The following is a 13,900-nucleotide window of genomic DNA, read 5'->3' on the forward strand; positions in this document are numbered from 1 at the left end:
TAAAAAAAAAAAAAATTAAAGATCATGAAAGTAAAAGTGCCTGACACCAGGCGGGGCTCAGTAAATCCTAGCTGACTTTATTGTTATATCCAGACTGTGAACAAGAAGGAATTATGCACCCTGCTTCCACTCCGCTTCCAGGCTGGGCGTCCCTGATGCTGGGCCGGCCTGGGCGAAGGCTGACGAGGCAGCAGGAACCGGCACCTTTCTCTTAATCACACTTTCCTGAAGCGCCCTCACTGAAGAGCCCGCCTTTGTGTCCCGCACAGCTGCTCGCCCAGTTCTTTGCGTGTCATAGGTGCTCAGTTACCAAAGAGAGGGAAAAACACGGGCAAGGAATGCTGTACTCAGAAAAGCATTCGGTTTCGTCTCCCACTTTTGCTAAATTCCTCCTGTTTTCATTGAAATCAAAGGATTTTTGTTTCCAGAAATTTCCCTTAGCTTTTTCCTCTCCGACTCTGTTTGTCACTATAGTTTCTCACTTGGTCCTTCAGAGAGGATGGCACTTATCCTGAGGCCTCTCTGATTTTAGGAGGAGCAGAAGTCAGCAAAGGAGGAAAGCGGCAGAGCAGAGGCAGCCAGCCCGCCATCGCCCTCCGGCCTGACTTGTTCTCACAGCCCCGTGACTGCCTCGGGCTCTCCTGTTTGAATAACCTCTGGGTGTCCAACCCACCCCCACAGCTCGAGTTTGAACTCCAGAACAAATATTTGTCCCACTTTTGAACAAAGTTTGAGAGCTTTCTTCCTTTTGTCCCCCCTACTTTTGAAAAACAACTGTACTCTGCCGTTCCTTTGGACTTGGTGCAGTGGGGAGTGGAATTCTCCCCGACCCTGCACTGGAGGCCCCAGCAGAGCTGTCCAGCAAAATGAAATGGCTCACCAGCTTTCTCATCTGGTTCTTTCTTTCCGAGGCACAAGGCTTCGAAATCCCCTCGAATGGACTTCCAGAAGTAAGTACTTCCAGAAGCCTTTATACAGTTGCTCAGGAACTAGCCTGTTGCTGTTGCTATTCAAGGACTGTATTCTGGGTGGAAAGGAAACTTAAGATAAACTCACCTGAGTAGAAGTGTTCACTGTTACAACTACTGGACTGTGTATTTACCCCTTAAAGCATTAACGGTTTCTAATGAGAAGTCAGGCTCAATGTGCTGGCCCCATGTAGCATTTATGGAGTACAGCTGCTCACTTGTTGTCTAAGATATGGGAATAATAACTGATCTAACTCAAAGGGTGTTTGAGAACTAAATGACATATGTAAATTACTTAGCCCAGGGCAAACACTAGGAAGCACCTAACTATTAGCTATTATGATGATTGATGATGGTGATGACTAATGATGGTGACATGTCATTACCACTCTTATACTGAGTGTAAGAAAAGTCATCATCAAAGCACTATAGTTTGTCAGACCTAAGTGGACAATGATTTCTGTGATAAGGGCACATTACATCTTCTTGTTAAAGGGGAAGATGGCAAGTGGGCTGTCAGAGTGCAGAAATTATTCCAAGACTCCAGGTCTCCACTTTGGTGCTTTGGCTATCCCTACATGAGGAAAGTCTGGGACTGAGTCATTTTGAAAGTCATGCAAGAGTTATTTTGATGCCAGAAAAGCAACACGTATTATGGGAATATCCTACAAGATGCAGCAGCTTGTAATACTTGCATAGTGGATTACCTTAAAAAAAAAAAAAAAATGCCAAAAACCAGGATAGCTTATTTGCAGGGAAAAAAAATCACTGTCTGCTTAGAAATTACCATATTTCCCAACACTTTCAAAACCACCAGAGTGTATTGGGAACCACCAGAATTGAAGCCGAGACATCCAAATTCATTTGTACTTTTTCAGTCACTTCTTACCGGTATTTCTTTTATATCAACATTTTTAATCCAATGGATAATGATTCACATTTATTCAGGCAGACGCTGTTGATGGCCCAAAGATCTAGCCAGTACTTCCCCCAGACACCCATCTGATCATTGGATTACTTTTATCCCTACCTTATGTCCCATCATCTTCTGGCAAAGTCAAAAATTAATTTCTTCCACTTAATAACTAGCAAACATAAATATATTAAAGAAAGAAATAATTGTGTAAAATGTGAGACTTCCCAAATGTATGGGAAATAAGATAAAATAATATAATTAAAACTTTTGTGCCTGTCACCAGCTGCCTATTTTGCTCTCGATCTTTTTTATTAATAGAAATAAACATCCTAAATTCTTTTTTAAGTTTGCAGAATATGAAGATCTTGTGGAACTGGCCCCAGGCAAATTTCAATTTGTGCCCGAGAACAGGAGGTATCAGGTACAGTAACCCTAAAGTTCCAAAAGGGGAAAATATGTAAGAGCGATACCATGGTTGAAGAGGTAGGAGACAGATTAGATACTTTTTGCTAGATTTTCTCAAGGGCTTGTTTTTTCTAGCAGAGAAGAGCCCAAAGGTTTTACATGCAGGTGGAAGCATTGTCAAGGTGAAGTCAAGTGAGGCCTCCATGCAGCTGTCCATAAGCCCAAACCATAGTGATCACCTTAGTCCCCTGAAGGGTATACAGCTATGTGCTTTCTTCAAATTTTACTGCCTGATAAGGAAGAATTTCCTCTTGGGAGGGTACTTCCTACCCCAGTGGTGGCAGACACGCCCCACTGCAGCCACCCATTCTCTTTCCTCCAGTCACTGCCCCCTTGGGGTGTAGCTCAGAAAGCCTGACCACACCGAGGGCTGCGCCCTGGAGGCCACCAGCAGCAGCATAGACAAAATCCTCTCATTCATGGGGGTGAGTTCTCCAGGAGGCCAGAAAGGGTTTGGCTTCGCCCCCACAGAGCTTTCATGCTGAGAAAGGAGGTATTTGTGGAAGCAACCCTAAGCTGACCGATGATTTGTATTGTATGGGTATGAATTCTTGACTTTCCAGAAGTCAAGGTTTTTGTAGACCAATAATATTAAAACCCAACAGGCAAGCAGTCATGCCAGCATCTTCATATACTCACAAGAGAGAAAATGTAGTCATTGAGAACTGCACTCAGAAAGTCTAAAAGCAAGCAACTGTTGACCTCATTATGTCAGGTAACACCCCTTAAAACCTCAGTTCACCCCAAATCAGGCAAACTAAGTTTATATCCAACACCTGGCTCATTATTTTTAAATCCATCAGACATTAAATGTTCATCCCTCACTCTAACGCCATTCAGCATTCCATGCCCACAGGACAATCTTTCCTGTGCTTAATTCCCTAGTAGAACGGTTAGAGTACAGAATTTTCCACATGCCAGTCACTGTGCTTAGCTCCACCAACGAGGAAATATGTTTAAATTCCTGCTTCCGTGTAGCTTCGTCTAATGGAGGAGCCAGACATGTATTCCCCCTGTCTTGCTTTGAAGAGGACTATGACTGCTATGAAACGCTTCATAAAGGAAGCTTACCTAGTCTAGGGGTGAGAGGTAGTCAGAGAGAACTTCACTGAGAAAATTCTGCCTGAGCTGAGATCTGAAGGATGAGTAGGAGTTAGTGACATTGAGGTAGAGGACAGAGGTGACCTGGAAGGTGGAGTATTGCAGACAGTGGGGATGGCATGTCCAGAGCCCCGTGATAGAAAGGAGCACCCAAATAACCAACTTACTGAATAAAAAATCAATGAGACAAATAGGATAAAGGTGATATATGCTACTTGGCATGAGTTTAGTTGAATATTTTCATTTAAAAACATTTGTTTTAACATTATATAAGCTGGTGAGGATGCAGAGAAGGGGGAACCCTAGTACACTGCTGGTGGGGATGCAGACTGGTACAGCCACTGTGGAGAACAGTATGGAGTTTTCTCAAAAAATTAAATGTGGAACTGTCATTTGACCCAGTGATCCCACTTCAAGGAATATATACTAAGAAACTTGAAACACCAATCAGAAAGGAGTTACGCACCCCTATGCTCATAGCAGCACAATTTACAACAGCTAAGATCTGCAAACAGCCCAAGTACCCATTTGTAGATGAGTGGATAAAAAAGCTGTGGGACATTTACACCATGGAATACTATGCAGCTGTAGAAAAGAAGGATCTTGTACCCTTTGGCACAGTATGGATGGACCTGGAGAGTATTCTGCTAAGCAAAATAAGCCAGGCAGAGAAAGACAACATTGCATGATCTCACTTATATGTGGAATGTGGTGAACGAAATATATTGATGAACAAAATAGATCCAGAGACATAGCAGCATGGAACAGGCTGATGAATCACAGAGGGAAGGTGGGTGTAGGTGGGGAGAGATTAACCAAAGAACTTATATGCATACATGCATAACCCATGGACACAGACAATAGTGTGGTGAAGGTTGGGGAGATGGGGTGAAGAGGGTCAATGGGGAAAAAAGAGGGACATCTGTAATACTCTCAACAATAAAAATAAATTTTTTAAAATGATAGGCATGCAACCCAAAAGGGGCTGAGAAATTTGTTCAGAGGAACACACCAGCGGGAAATAGTATTCCAGAATGCTTGATATTTATATCTTGGCTCCAATGAATGGATTATAGCTCAGTATTGAAGAACCCTCACCCACACACTTTTTTTTTTTGACTGAGAGAAAGCAGTTTTTACCCTCTAAGTAATAAGTAACGCACTTTTGAAGAATGATTATCTAACTTCCTTTCACAGAGAAGTGTTTCTGGAGAACCTGGAGAAACCATGGTAAGTTTACTTTGATTTTGTTAAAAATTGCTGCCTGAATGATTTTTCTGTTACCTATTATCCAGAAATCAGTACTGTTGCCTCCTTTGTCTCCATCACCAAGAGCATTTACCTGACTTTCGAAATACCCCGTTGCCCAATTCTGCTTGGAAGTGTGTTTAAAACTCAGCATGAAAGAGAACCATGTACAAGTAGCCAGGAGAGATGTCACCGAGAGTTGAAAATGCCCTTTCTCTTTATTTTCTCAAGTTTTGCCAACATAGATTTCATCCAAACATATACATTTATTCCAACTTAACAGTTTTGATTTAAAATATGACATCTCACAGCTTTGGTGGGTAAAAGCGAGTGTGGGAAAGGAACTCTTAAACATGAAGTGACCCAGTTCCCTGAGATGTTCAAAGTCGTGTTCCCTGGGGCAAGAAAGCATCCAAAGGAAGTGGTTTATGTTGGCTTCCTGCTCTGAACTGACAGCAATTGTGAGAAGCACAGGTTTAAGGGGTAGGAAGGACAAATAGTCTAGCCTGGGTTTTATCTTAGCTGGAGGTGAGCTGGATGTTGAGTTGAAAGGTTTCATCTTGAATGAGAAAGTTTAGGGGATGACACCTAATATTGAAATAAGCAAAATCCTTTTGGAGAAAAAAAGCAAAATCAAATGGGGTACCTAACTGCGGTGGTCCTGAAGCAGCTTGCAGTTCTCAGGTACCTCCTAAAGCCTGTGTGTGTAATCCTTTGGCCTTGGGCATACTCGTAAACTGTAGTCTTTCCCATTGGGACTGCCTTAAATGAGCAGAGAAGAACTGGCAAAGGGGGTCCAGAATGCTGGAGCAAGAATTGCATCAAAATGATATTTTTCTTGTCCTGCTGTTCAGTTCGCTGCTCACACCCATCATTTTATTTGGGGAAGGAGAAGACGGGGAGAAGATTAAATTGTAATAGATAAAGTCAAAGAAGGTAGATGGCGGTATGGAGACCATGTGTGAGTTCCACCCCATTATACCCCCCGCTGCACCCCCCTCTGGAGGTTCAGCCAGGGTCCCCCTTCCCACCCTGCGATCCTGTACCCCTTTTCTCACTATGACCCTGCCTTTGAAGTTATTTCCTGGACTTTTTCAATCCAATATTGCTTCCCTCAAGCATTTTCCACTTATAGTCTACCTTTAAAAATCATTGTTAATAGACTTACAGAGTAGAGAGGCATCTCAAGATATCTTAAAATAAAGGCAGACTTCTGCCTGGGGGGTATTTCAAGTCAGAGGAATGCTTAATAATACCTGAGATAGATGCTTAACAATGCCTTATGTACTGCTCTTAGCATCAAATACAGAGTGAAGTTCTGTGTAATTTTTTTTTGCCAATTACAGGAGGATGTTGATCAAATAACTCTTTATAGCTATAAAGTCCAGTCCACTATTACTTCTCGCATGGCCAACACCATGATCCAGACCAAAGTGGTGAACAACTCCCCACAGCCTCAGAATGTTGTGTTTGATGTTCAGATTCCCAAAGGAGCCTTCATTTCCAACTTCTCCATGTGAGTAACTCCTGTATAGACAGAAACTGGATATGCTTCACTCACAGAATCATAGTTAAGATGGACCTTTATGGTTCAGTGGTTCTCAGTCTCAGAACTTTGGACTCACTAGATGTCAAGAGTCACTGTGAAGTGGGTGCCAATAATTTGTTTCTGTTAAAAATATCAGAATTTGTGAAGGATTTGCTTTTCATTTTGAATAAATTAAAGCAAACTTAAACTATCTCTATAGTGACAACCTCCTACTTACTTGCACTTTAATGTACTTTCTTGGGGGGGGGGGGGTGAAGAGAAATATAAGGAGGTACCCTGGCATCCAGGAAACTGTATGTGAGTGTGCACAGAGCAGTTCAGTGTCATCTGTCATACATTTCTCTATGGAGGGAAAATGAGAACCACTGATTAAATCCAGTCATTTGTCCAGTGATTGAATTCCTCTGTTATATCCCTGGCAAGTGGGTCATCCAGGCTTGACTTGAATATCTCCTTAATGATAAACTTACTACTTCCAAGGTCAATCCACTCAATAGTTGATAGGTCTGTTAGAATTGTCTCTTATACTTAATTGAAATCTGTTCCATTTTCTACCCAATGGCTCTAGCTCTATTCACAATTTTTTTTTAAATTTCTGCAAAATACACACTAAAGAGTTCAAGCGGAAATTACATACCGTCTGAGACTGGTTTCAAAATAGAGAGAGTGGGGGACCGACAATTGAGATGGGAGGAAATACTGATAATGGTATAGTTCAGTCTCCATGGAGGTTTCTTATATTATTCTCTTTATTTTTTGTGTGTTTGAAGATTTCTATAATAAAAAAAAAAAATTAACCACTACAATGCCTTTCAAACAGTGAAGGCCAGTTACCCTGTCCCACCTGGCAGCTTCGTTTATCAAAGCTAAACCTTCCCTGTTCCTCCAAGTGGCTGGGTGGCCTTCTATCCCCTGCCCATTTGGGTGGCCATCACCAGAGTGTGCTCCACTTGGTCAATGTCCTTCTCAAGTTGCCTAGAAAAGAGCACAATGCTCTGCATACAGTCTGGCTATTTTTTATTAAGTCATTAGAGTGAATTACTTCTCCTCTGCTTTTGTCTTTCACACACCAACATAATCAAAGGTAACTATGAATAAATAAATTAAAGGGTTCAAATACCATACATGTTGGCTTCTGAAAACTGCAGAGCCAGTTAATTATATTTTTTAAACCAAACAAAGTAGGTGGAAAAAAAGGCATTATGTGACTTTGAATAGGTATCCTTTGAATTGGCTTAGAATTTTATTTTTAAAACATTTTTAGTGAGCCTTTTCTAAAAAGCAAATGTAGAAAGAAAAGTTTTTATGTAGTGGTATTATATAACACCATCTCTGAAAAGTTCGATTTAAAACTATTTTAATATATTTTTATTTCTAAACCCCCAAACCAGAACTCACTCTAAATGTATCTTCTTCCTGTTTTTCTCTGTTCTCTCCCTTTTTTACATCTCATTCCATAGAAGATGTGAGGTGATGAAAGACAGAATTATGAATATACATTTCTTTGGTCTCCCTCTACACAGGGCTGAATTTGTAAGACCAGAGAACATAGCTGTTTATATCATCACAATTTAATAGAAGTTGTGCAGACCTCCATATCCAAAATATTTCTTCTGCCTTTTTGTGTCAAGGTTCCAAATATTCTACCATTAGAAATGATTTCTTTTTGTCTTAAAGACTTTTTGGTCTTTGAACCTTAAAATAATTTTATAGAAATAGTGCTAACCTGGGCACATGGTGTCCAGTTCTAGCTCAGTCTCTGACCAACTGTGTGACCTTAAACACATCACTTGTCTCCTAGGCTCTGATTTCTCTCATCTAAAGAAGCAAACGTAGACATGTGCCTCAACAGGCATCCTATTGGCATTTAGGGCAGGATAATTTTTAGCAAAATTGCAGAATGTCTAGTGTTCTTGATGCCCTCCTATCATGCCAGTAGTACTTTCAGTCATCAGAACAACCAAAAACTTCCTTCTTGGGGAAAGATACTGCCTATTTGAGTGCTATAAGCCCCCTTTCATTTCTAAAATTCTGTAATTCGATAGCTCTGACTAATCATTTCTTTGTACAGATTAGATGACAGCCAGCTAAAATTCAGGTAGGTAGAGATGGAGATGCAAAGAGAGGACAGAGGTCCCCAAGGGAGATGTCAACTGGTAAACACAAACTTTGCAAAGGGGATCATTCACCAGCACCTTCCTCCAGCTTTCTTTATTTCTGCCACCCCTGTAGGGGAGCAAAATGCCCCCCAGCTATGGCAGACCCTTAGCTCATAGATGAATCCTCTTATAAGCCAACTGTAAGCTAGATAACTCATGACTTATCAGTTACCTCTTCTAAGCACATTTGTGATTCAAAAGGGATACCCAGAGCAGCCTAAGTGTCCATCAATAGACGAGTGTTTTGGGGTTTTTTTTAACTTTTTTTTTTTTTTAAATATATCTTTATTGATTTCAGAGAGAGGAAAGGAGAGGGAGAGAGAGAGAGAGAGACAGAAACATCAATGATGAGAGAGTCACTGATCGAGCCCTCAACCCGGGCATGTGCCCTGACCGGGAATCGAACCCTGATGGCCTGGATCCTAGGTCGACGCTCAACCGCTGAGCCACGCCCTGCTGGGCTAGACGAGTGTTTTTTAAGAAGGTGTAGTATATATAAACAATGGAGTATTACTCAGCCATAAAAAAGAATGAAATCTTACCTTTTGAAACAAGGTGGATGGACCTGGAGAATATTATGTTCAGTGAAATAAGTCAGACAGAAAAAAACAAATGCCATATAATTTTACTTATATGTGGACTCTAAAGAACAAAATAAATGAACAAACAACACTGAAATAGACTCATAGATATAGAGAGCAGACTAATTGTTGCCAGAGGGGAGGGGCCTTGGGGGGTTGGGTAAGAAAGGTTGAAGGGATTAAGAAGTATAAATTGGCAGTTATAAAATAGTCACAGGATATAAACCACAGCATAGGTAATATAGTCAATGATATTATAATATCTGTGTATGGTGCCAGTGGGTATTAGACTTACGGGGGGGGGGTCACTTCATAAATTATATAAACATTCAATCACTATGCTGTACACTTGAAATGATTATGAAATAATATTGAATGTCAACTGTATAAAAAAATTTAAAAAGGATACACAAACAGAACAATGCTTAATCAGAAGGGTAAAATTTGAAACTAAGGAAACATCTTAAACACAAGCAACAGTAGCGAGGGGAAGCTTTTAGGATGATGAGAGCCTACATGTCCCTCTTAAATCACACTGTCAGATAAAGGGACTCTTGTATACAAAATATACAAATGTATGTCTTCTCTTTTCTTTCAGATGCAAAATGACCATTGCCCCCATTCAGTAAATGCACCTGGTTGGCATGCTTGTTTGTTTTTTTTGTCTGTGTTGTTATTTTTGTTTGCTTTGCTATTGGACCAACTAGTAGCTTTCTGTCATTTTCTAGGAGTGTAGACGGCACTACATTCACTAGTTCCATTAAGGAGAAAACCGTGGGTCGAGCCCTCTACTCACAGGCTAGAGCACAAGGCAAAAGCACTGGATTGGTGAGGTAAGGTCCCCGCCCTCACCCAGCTCCTGCCCACCCCCCAACCCCCCAGTCCCTTCCTCAAGAGCACAGCAGGCCCCGAAAGGCACAAGGCCTTGTAGTCAGGGGGTAGAGTTAGGTGTCCCAATTTCTATTCCCTGAGGCCTTTTCTGCAACAACCGAGATATCCTTACATAGCTTGCAATTGAGTGCTCTGTAGCTAATGTTGATTTGCTAAAAGAGTATGTAGAGAAACTACAGAAATATTGGTGATCTGGTGACAACACTTACCATAGAGAGTAGACCCTTGAACAATGCAGTTTGAACTGCGCGGGTCCCCTTACACCCAGATTTTTTCCAATAGATAACAGCCTGCCCTTCGTGTCTGCAGATTCAACCAAACTCCGATGGAAACAGTATTTTTGCATTCCCAACTATGGATTCCCAATCCCAGGATCAAAAATACTGTTTTCCATGAGCAGTTGGTTGAATCTGCTGATGTGAAACCTGTGGATAGGAAGGGTCTATTATAGAGTCAAGAGTTTCACGTGGATTTTCTGTTGCACTGTGGTTGGCACCCCTAACCCCCTGCATTGTTCTAGGGTCAACTGTGTTCAGAACGAAAGATTTGAAATTTGTTTTAATGATTTATTCTTCCTTATTTTTATGGGGTAATCTTTTTACACTCAAAAAAGCAGCCTCTCAAGCCAGAAACTTCAAAGGAATCTTCAACCAGTCGCTTCTTCCACTGCATATCTAATCTGCCAGATCCTGCCTTCCTTTTTCCCTTCCTCTCCTCCTCCTCTCCTACATCCCCAACTTTACTTGAAATTCTTTTCATTCCATTCATGCCTTCATTCCTTCAATGAGAGTTCACTGAGCTCTGTCCCCAGTTCTGTCAAAGGTGACAACACCAAAGCAAGCACTGCCCGTGAGGGGAGGAAGCAGCCAACAAACCTACATTACAGAGGTGGCTACAATATATATGATATATGTATAATTATAAGCGACTACTTTATATAATATTTAATGGGGTAAGTGCAAATGTAGAGAGGATACAAAACCCTATGGGAGCTCAAGTGTACAGTTCTATCTGGGGGTCCAGAAAAATCATCACAGAGGACCTGATGTTTGAACTGAGCACAGACAGATTGTAAAAATTTATCCAGATGGAGAAAGGAGAGAAGAAATTGCAAGCAGAGGGAACACCTCCAGGGTTGATTAGGTTAATTCGTTCTTTTATCTTTAGGGTATCATCTTTCTGCATCACTTTGACCGCATCATCCACTCATTTGTTATAATGTGTTCTACAAATATTTAGTAGTAACAGAAACTCCCCCAGGCACTGCAGAATACAACAGACCATCAAGCTCACATTCTTGTCCATGCCCCAGATAATAAGACCTGTCGTCGCATGCTGGACTTCTAAGGTGGGCACCAGGCCCTGCTCAGCTTTTTCTTCAGCCACCTGATATCCCAAGCTGACTTCCCCACAGTACTTCCTCAATCCCCAATGGGCTCTCTATTACAGTCTTACCTTGCTTATTTAGTCATTTAGTTTTTAAAAAATATTCACTATGTAGCCTATTGTTCAAATCACCCTCATTTGATAATTTCTCTTTAAAACCATAAACATTTCAAGATCAATGATGGCACTGGACTTGATAATGTACATGATTAAATAAAGCCTTATGCTAGAAATACATGTTTAATTTGATGAAATAATAGATGTCTTCTTTCTGAAGGCTTTCAAAAATATGAAGAATTCCTAGAATGAGTCTACAGTGCAGCAGAGGAAATGTGTGCTATCTTTGAAGTTATCAAAATTTCATTGTGAGTCTCGGTGCTACAATTGACTAGCTGTGTGGTCTTGAACAGGCTACCAATTCTCTATTAGCCTCATGTGTTATTGTCTGATAAATGAGGGTACTGACACTCAGCTTGCGGAACTGCTTTGCAGGCTATGATGACATGTATCAAGTTTCTGGCACATAATAGGAATCAGTAACTAGTAGCTTTTTGCAAGTGACCTTCAAATCTGTAAGAAACTTTGGAAGAAAAGATCAGGTAGGAGAGGAGACTAAAAGTGTTGATGGAATTAAATTTATATGGAGGTTTTAGTGTACTGTTCTTTTTCATGAACAATTCAGCAGATGTGATTGCCCAGGAAGGCCTCGCTGCCATTTGCCTAGATTCTGGGTCTTATGCTTGGTTGTGCGTGTGATAACTTACATCTGGGGCTCACATCATTAGGAGCAGCGTTCTTGATATGGAGAACTTCAAAACTGAAGTGAACGTCCTCCCTGGAGCAAAGGTGCAATTTGAACTTCATTACCAGGAAGTGAAGTGGAGGAAGCTGGGGTCCTATGAACACAGGCTTCATCTGCAGCCAGGACGCCTGGCCAAACACTTGGAGGTAAGCATGGATTTGCAGGGTGTGCAGTGACTCCATCCTCTTAAGGTTTTGCTGTTCACCACTCTTTGTGGTGTTTGATGCCACTCAACTCTACAAGAGAGTTTGGTGTACTGAGAAGGTTATGGGTTTGGAGTCCACCTGGCCACTTCCTTAGTGACTGCAATGCCAGCTTGGCTTCTTACTAGCTATGTCAGTTTCCTAGCACTGCTGTAATGAATGACCACAAATTGAGGTTGGGGGGAGGGCTTAAAACAACAGAAATGTATTATCTCACAGTTCTGAGAACAGAAATCTGAAATCAAGCTGTTGGCAGGGTTATACTCCTAGAGGCTCTAAGGGAGAGTCTATTCTTTGCTTCTTCTGGTTCTGGCTGCTGCTGGCATTGTTTGACATCTGGCCTCATGGCCACATCACTCCAATCTCTGCCACTGCGGTCACATCACCTCCATTGTGTGTCCCAAGTCTCCCTCTGCCTTTTTCTTTATAAGAACAATTGTCACTAGGTTTAGGGCCCACTGGATAGTACAGGATGATCTCATCTCAAGATTCTTCACTGCATCTGTGAAGACCTTTTTCCAAATGAGATAATATTCACAGGTTCCCAGACTTGATGTAGACATATCTTTTGGGGGACTATCATTCAACCCACTATACCAGCCTTTGGACATGGGACAAGTTATCCTGAGTGCCCATGTTTTCATATGTGAAAAGGGTACTATCACATATTTTGTCATGGGGCTAAAAAACAGTATGGAGATGTCAACTGAAAAGCTGGACCAGACTGAAGCTGTTGAAAGTCAAGATGCAGTGAGCTCGGGCCCTGGGTTTGATGCATGGCTCAGCCATTTACCAGCTGGGTCACTCATTTGTAAAATGAGAAATAGAAAATAAGAACAATAGCAGATAATATCAGTGAGAGTTAAGTGAGTTTATACATGTGAATTGCTCAGCATAGCTCTCGAAGTGGATACAGAGAAATGGCAGCCATGCCTATGGTTCTGCCAAGGATGGCCAAAAGGGATCCCTCCTCTTAGCTCTGCTCAAAGCAAGAAGACAGAAAAGGGATTAAAAGGCCCAGGATGTGGGGGAAATGACCTGTTATTGACAGATCTACAGAATAAGTGCAGAAACATTTAACAATGGCGTTCCTCCTTTTTTTGTCTTAACAACATGAATTCTCTTATAAATTAATAGAAGAATAGAGTAGAGTAGAGTAGAATAGAATAGAATAGAATAGAATAGAATAGAATAGAATAGAATAGAATAGAATAGAATAGAATAGAATAGAATAGAATAGAATAGAAAAGTCAGGGAATTAATTCCAGAAGAATGAAGCAATAGGAGGTGAAACGCATCACATCCCAGAGAAGTTTTAAGAACATGCAAAGGTGATCATGGAACCATGCTGGGTCATCTTTGGGAAAACATGAAGATGAGAAAACCAGCAGAGGACTTAGCAATTGTACTTCTTGCACAAAAAGCCTCAAAAGATACTTTGATTCTTTGAGTAATTTTCTTTGCCATCTCTAGGTAGACGTGTGGATTATTGAACCTCAGGGACTGAAATTTGTTCTTGTTCCTGACACATCCGATGGCCATTTTGATGGTGTTCCAGTCATATCTAAAGGACAGCAGAAGGTAATCGCAAGCACTGCATGTTGCAGAGAGTCCAAGTGGCCTCCAGACAT

The 13,900-nt window shown here is 41.2% G+C and overlaps 1 protein-coding gene across 1 annotated transcript in view; it reads left to right on the forward strand.

The window, feature by feature from the left end:
- The first annotated feature begins 782 nt into the window (after positions 1-782).
- The window catches only part of ITIH2 (inter-alpha-trypsin inhibitor heavy chain 2), a 33,492-nt gene continuing 20,374 nt past the window's right edge, over positions 783-13,900 (forward strand). Inside the window, exons 1-7 of the mRNA XM_081148434.1 lie at positions 783-950; positions 2,231-2,305; positions 4,648-4,680; positions 6,045-6,214; positions 9,716-9,820; positions 12,050-12,212; positions 13,743-13,850. Of these exons, the coding sequence (XP_081004560.1) occupies positions 867-950; positions 2,231-2,305; positions 4,648-4,680; positions 6,045-6,214; positions 9,716-9,820; positions 12,050-12,212; positions 13,743-13,850 (738 nt within the window). The 5' untranslated portion in view covers positions 783-866. The remainder of the gene's footprint in view (positions 951-2,230; positions 2,306-4,647; positions 4,681-6,044; positions 6,215-9,715; positions 9,821-12,049; positions 12,213-13,742; positions 13,851-13,900) is intronic.

This window comes from Miniopterus schreibersii (assembly GCF_964146895.1).
Source record: "Miniopterus schreibersii genome assembly, chromosome: 1".
Classification (NCBI taxonomy): Eukaryota; Metazoa; Chordata; class Mammalia; order Chiroptera; family Miniopteridae; genus Miniopterus; species Miniopterus schreibersii.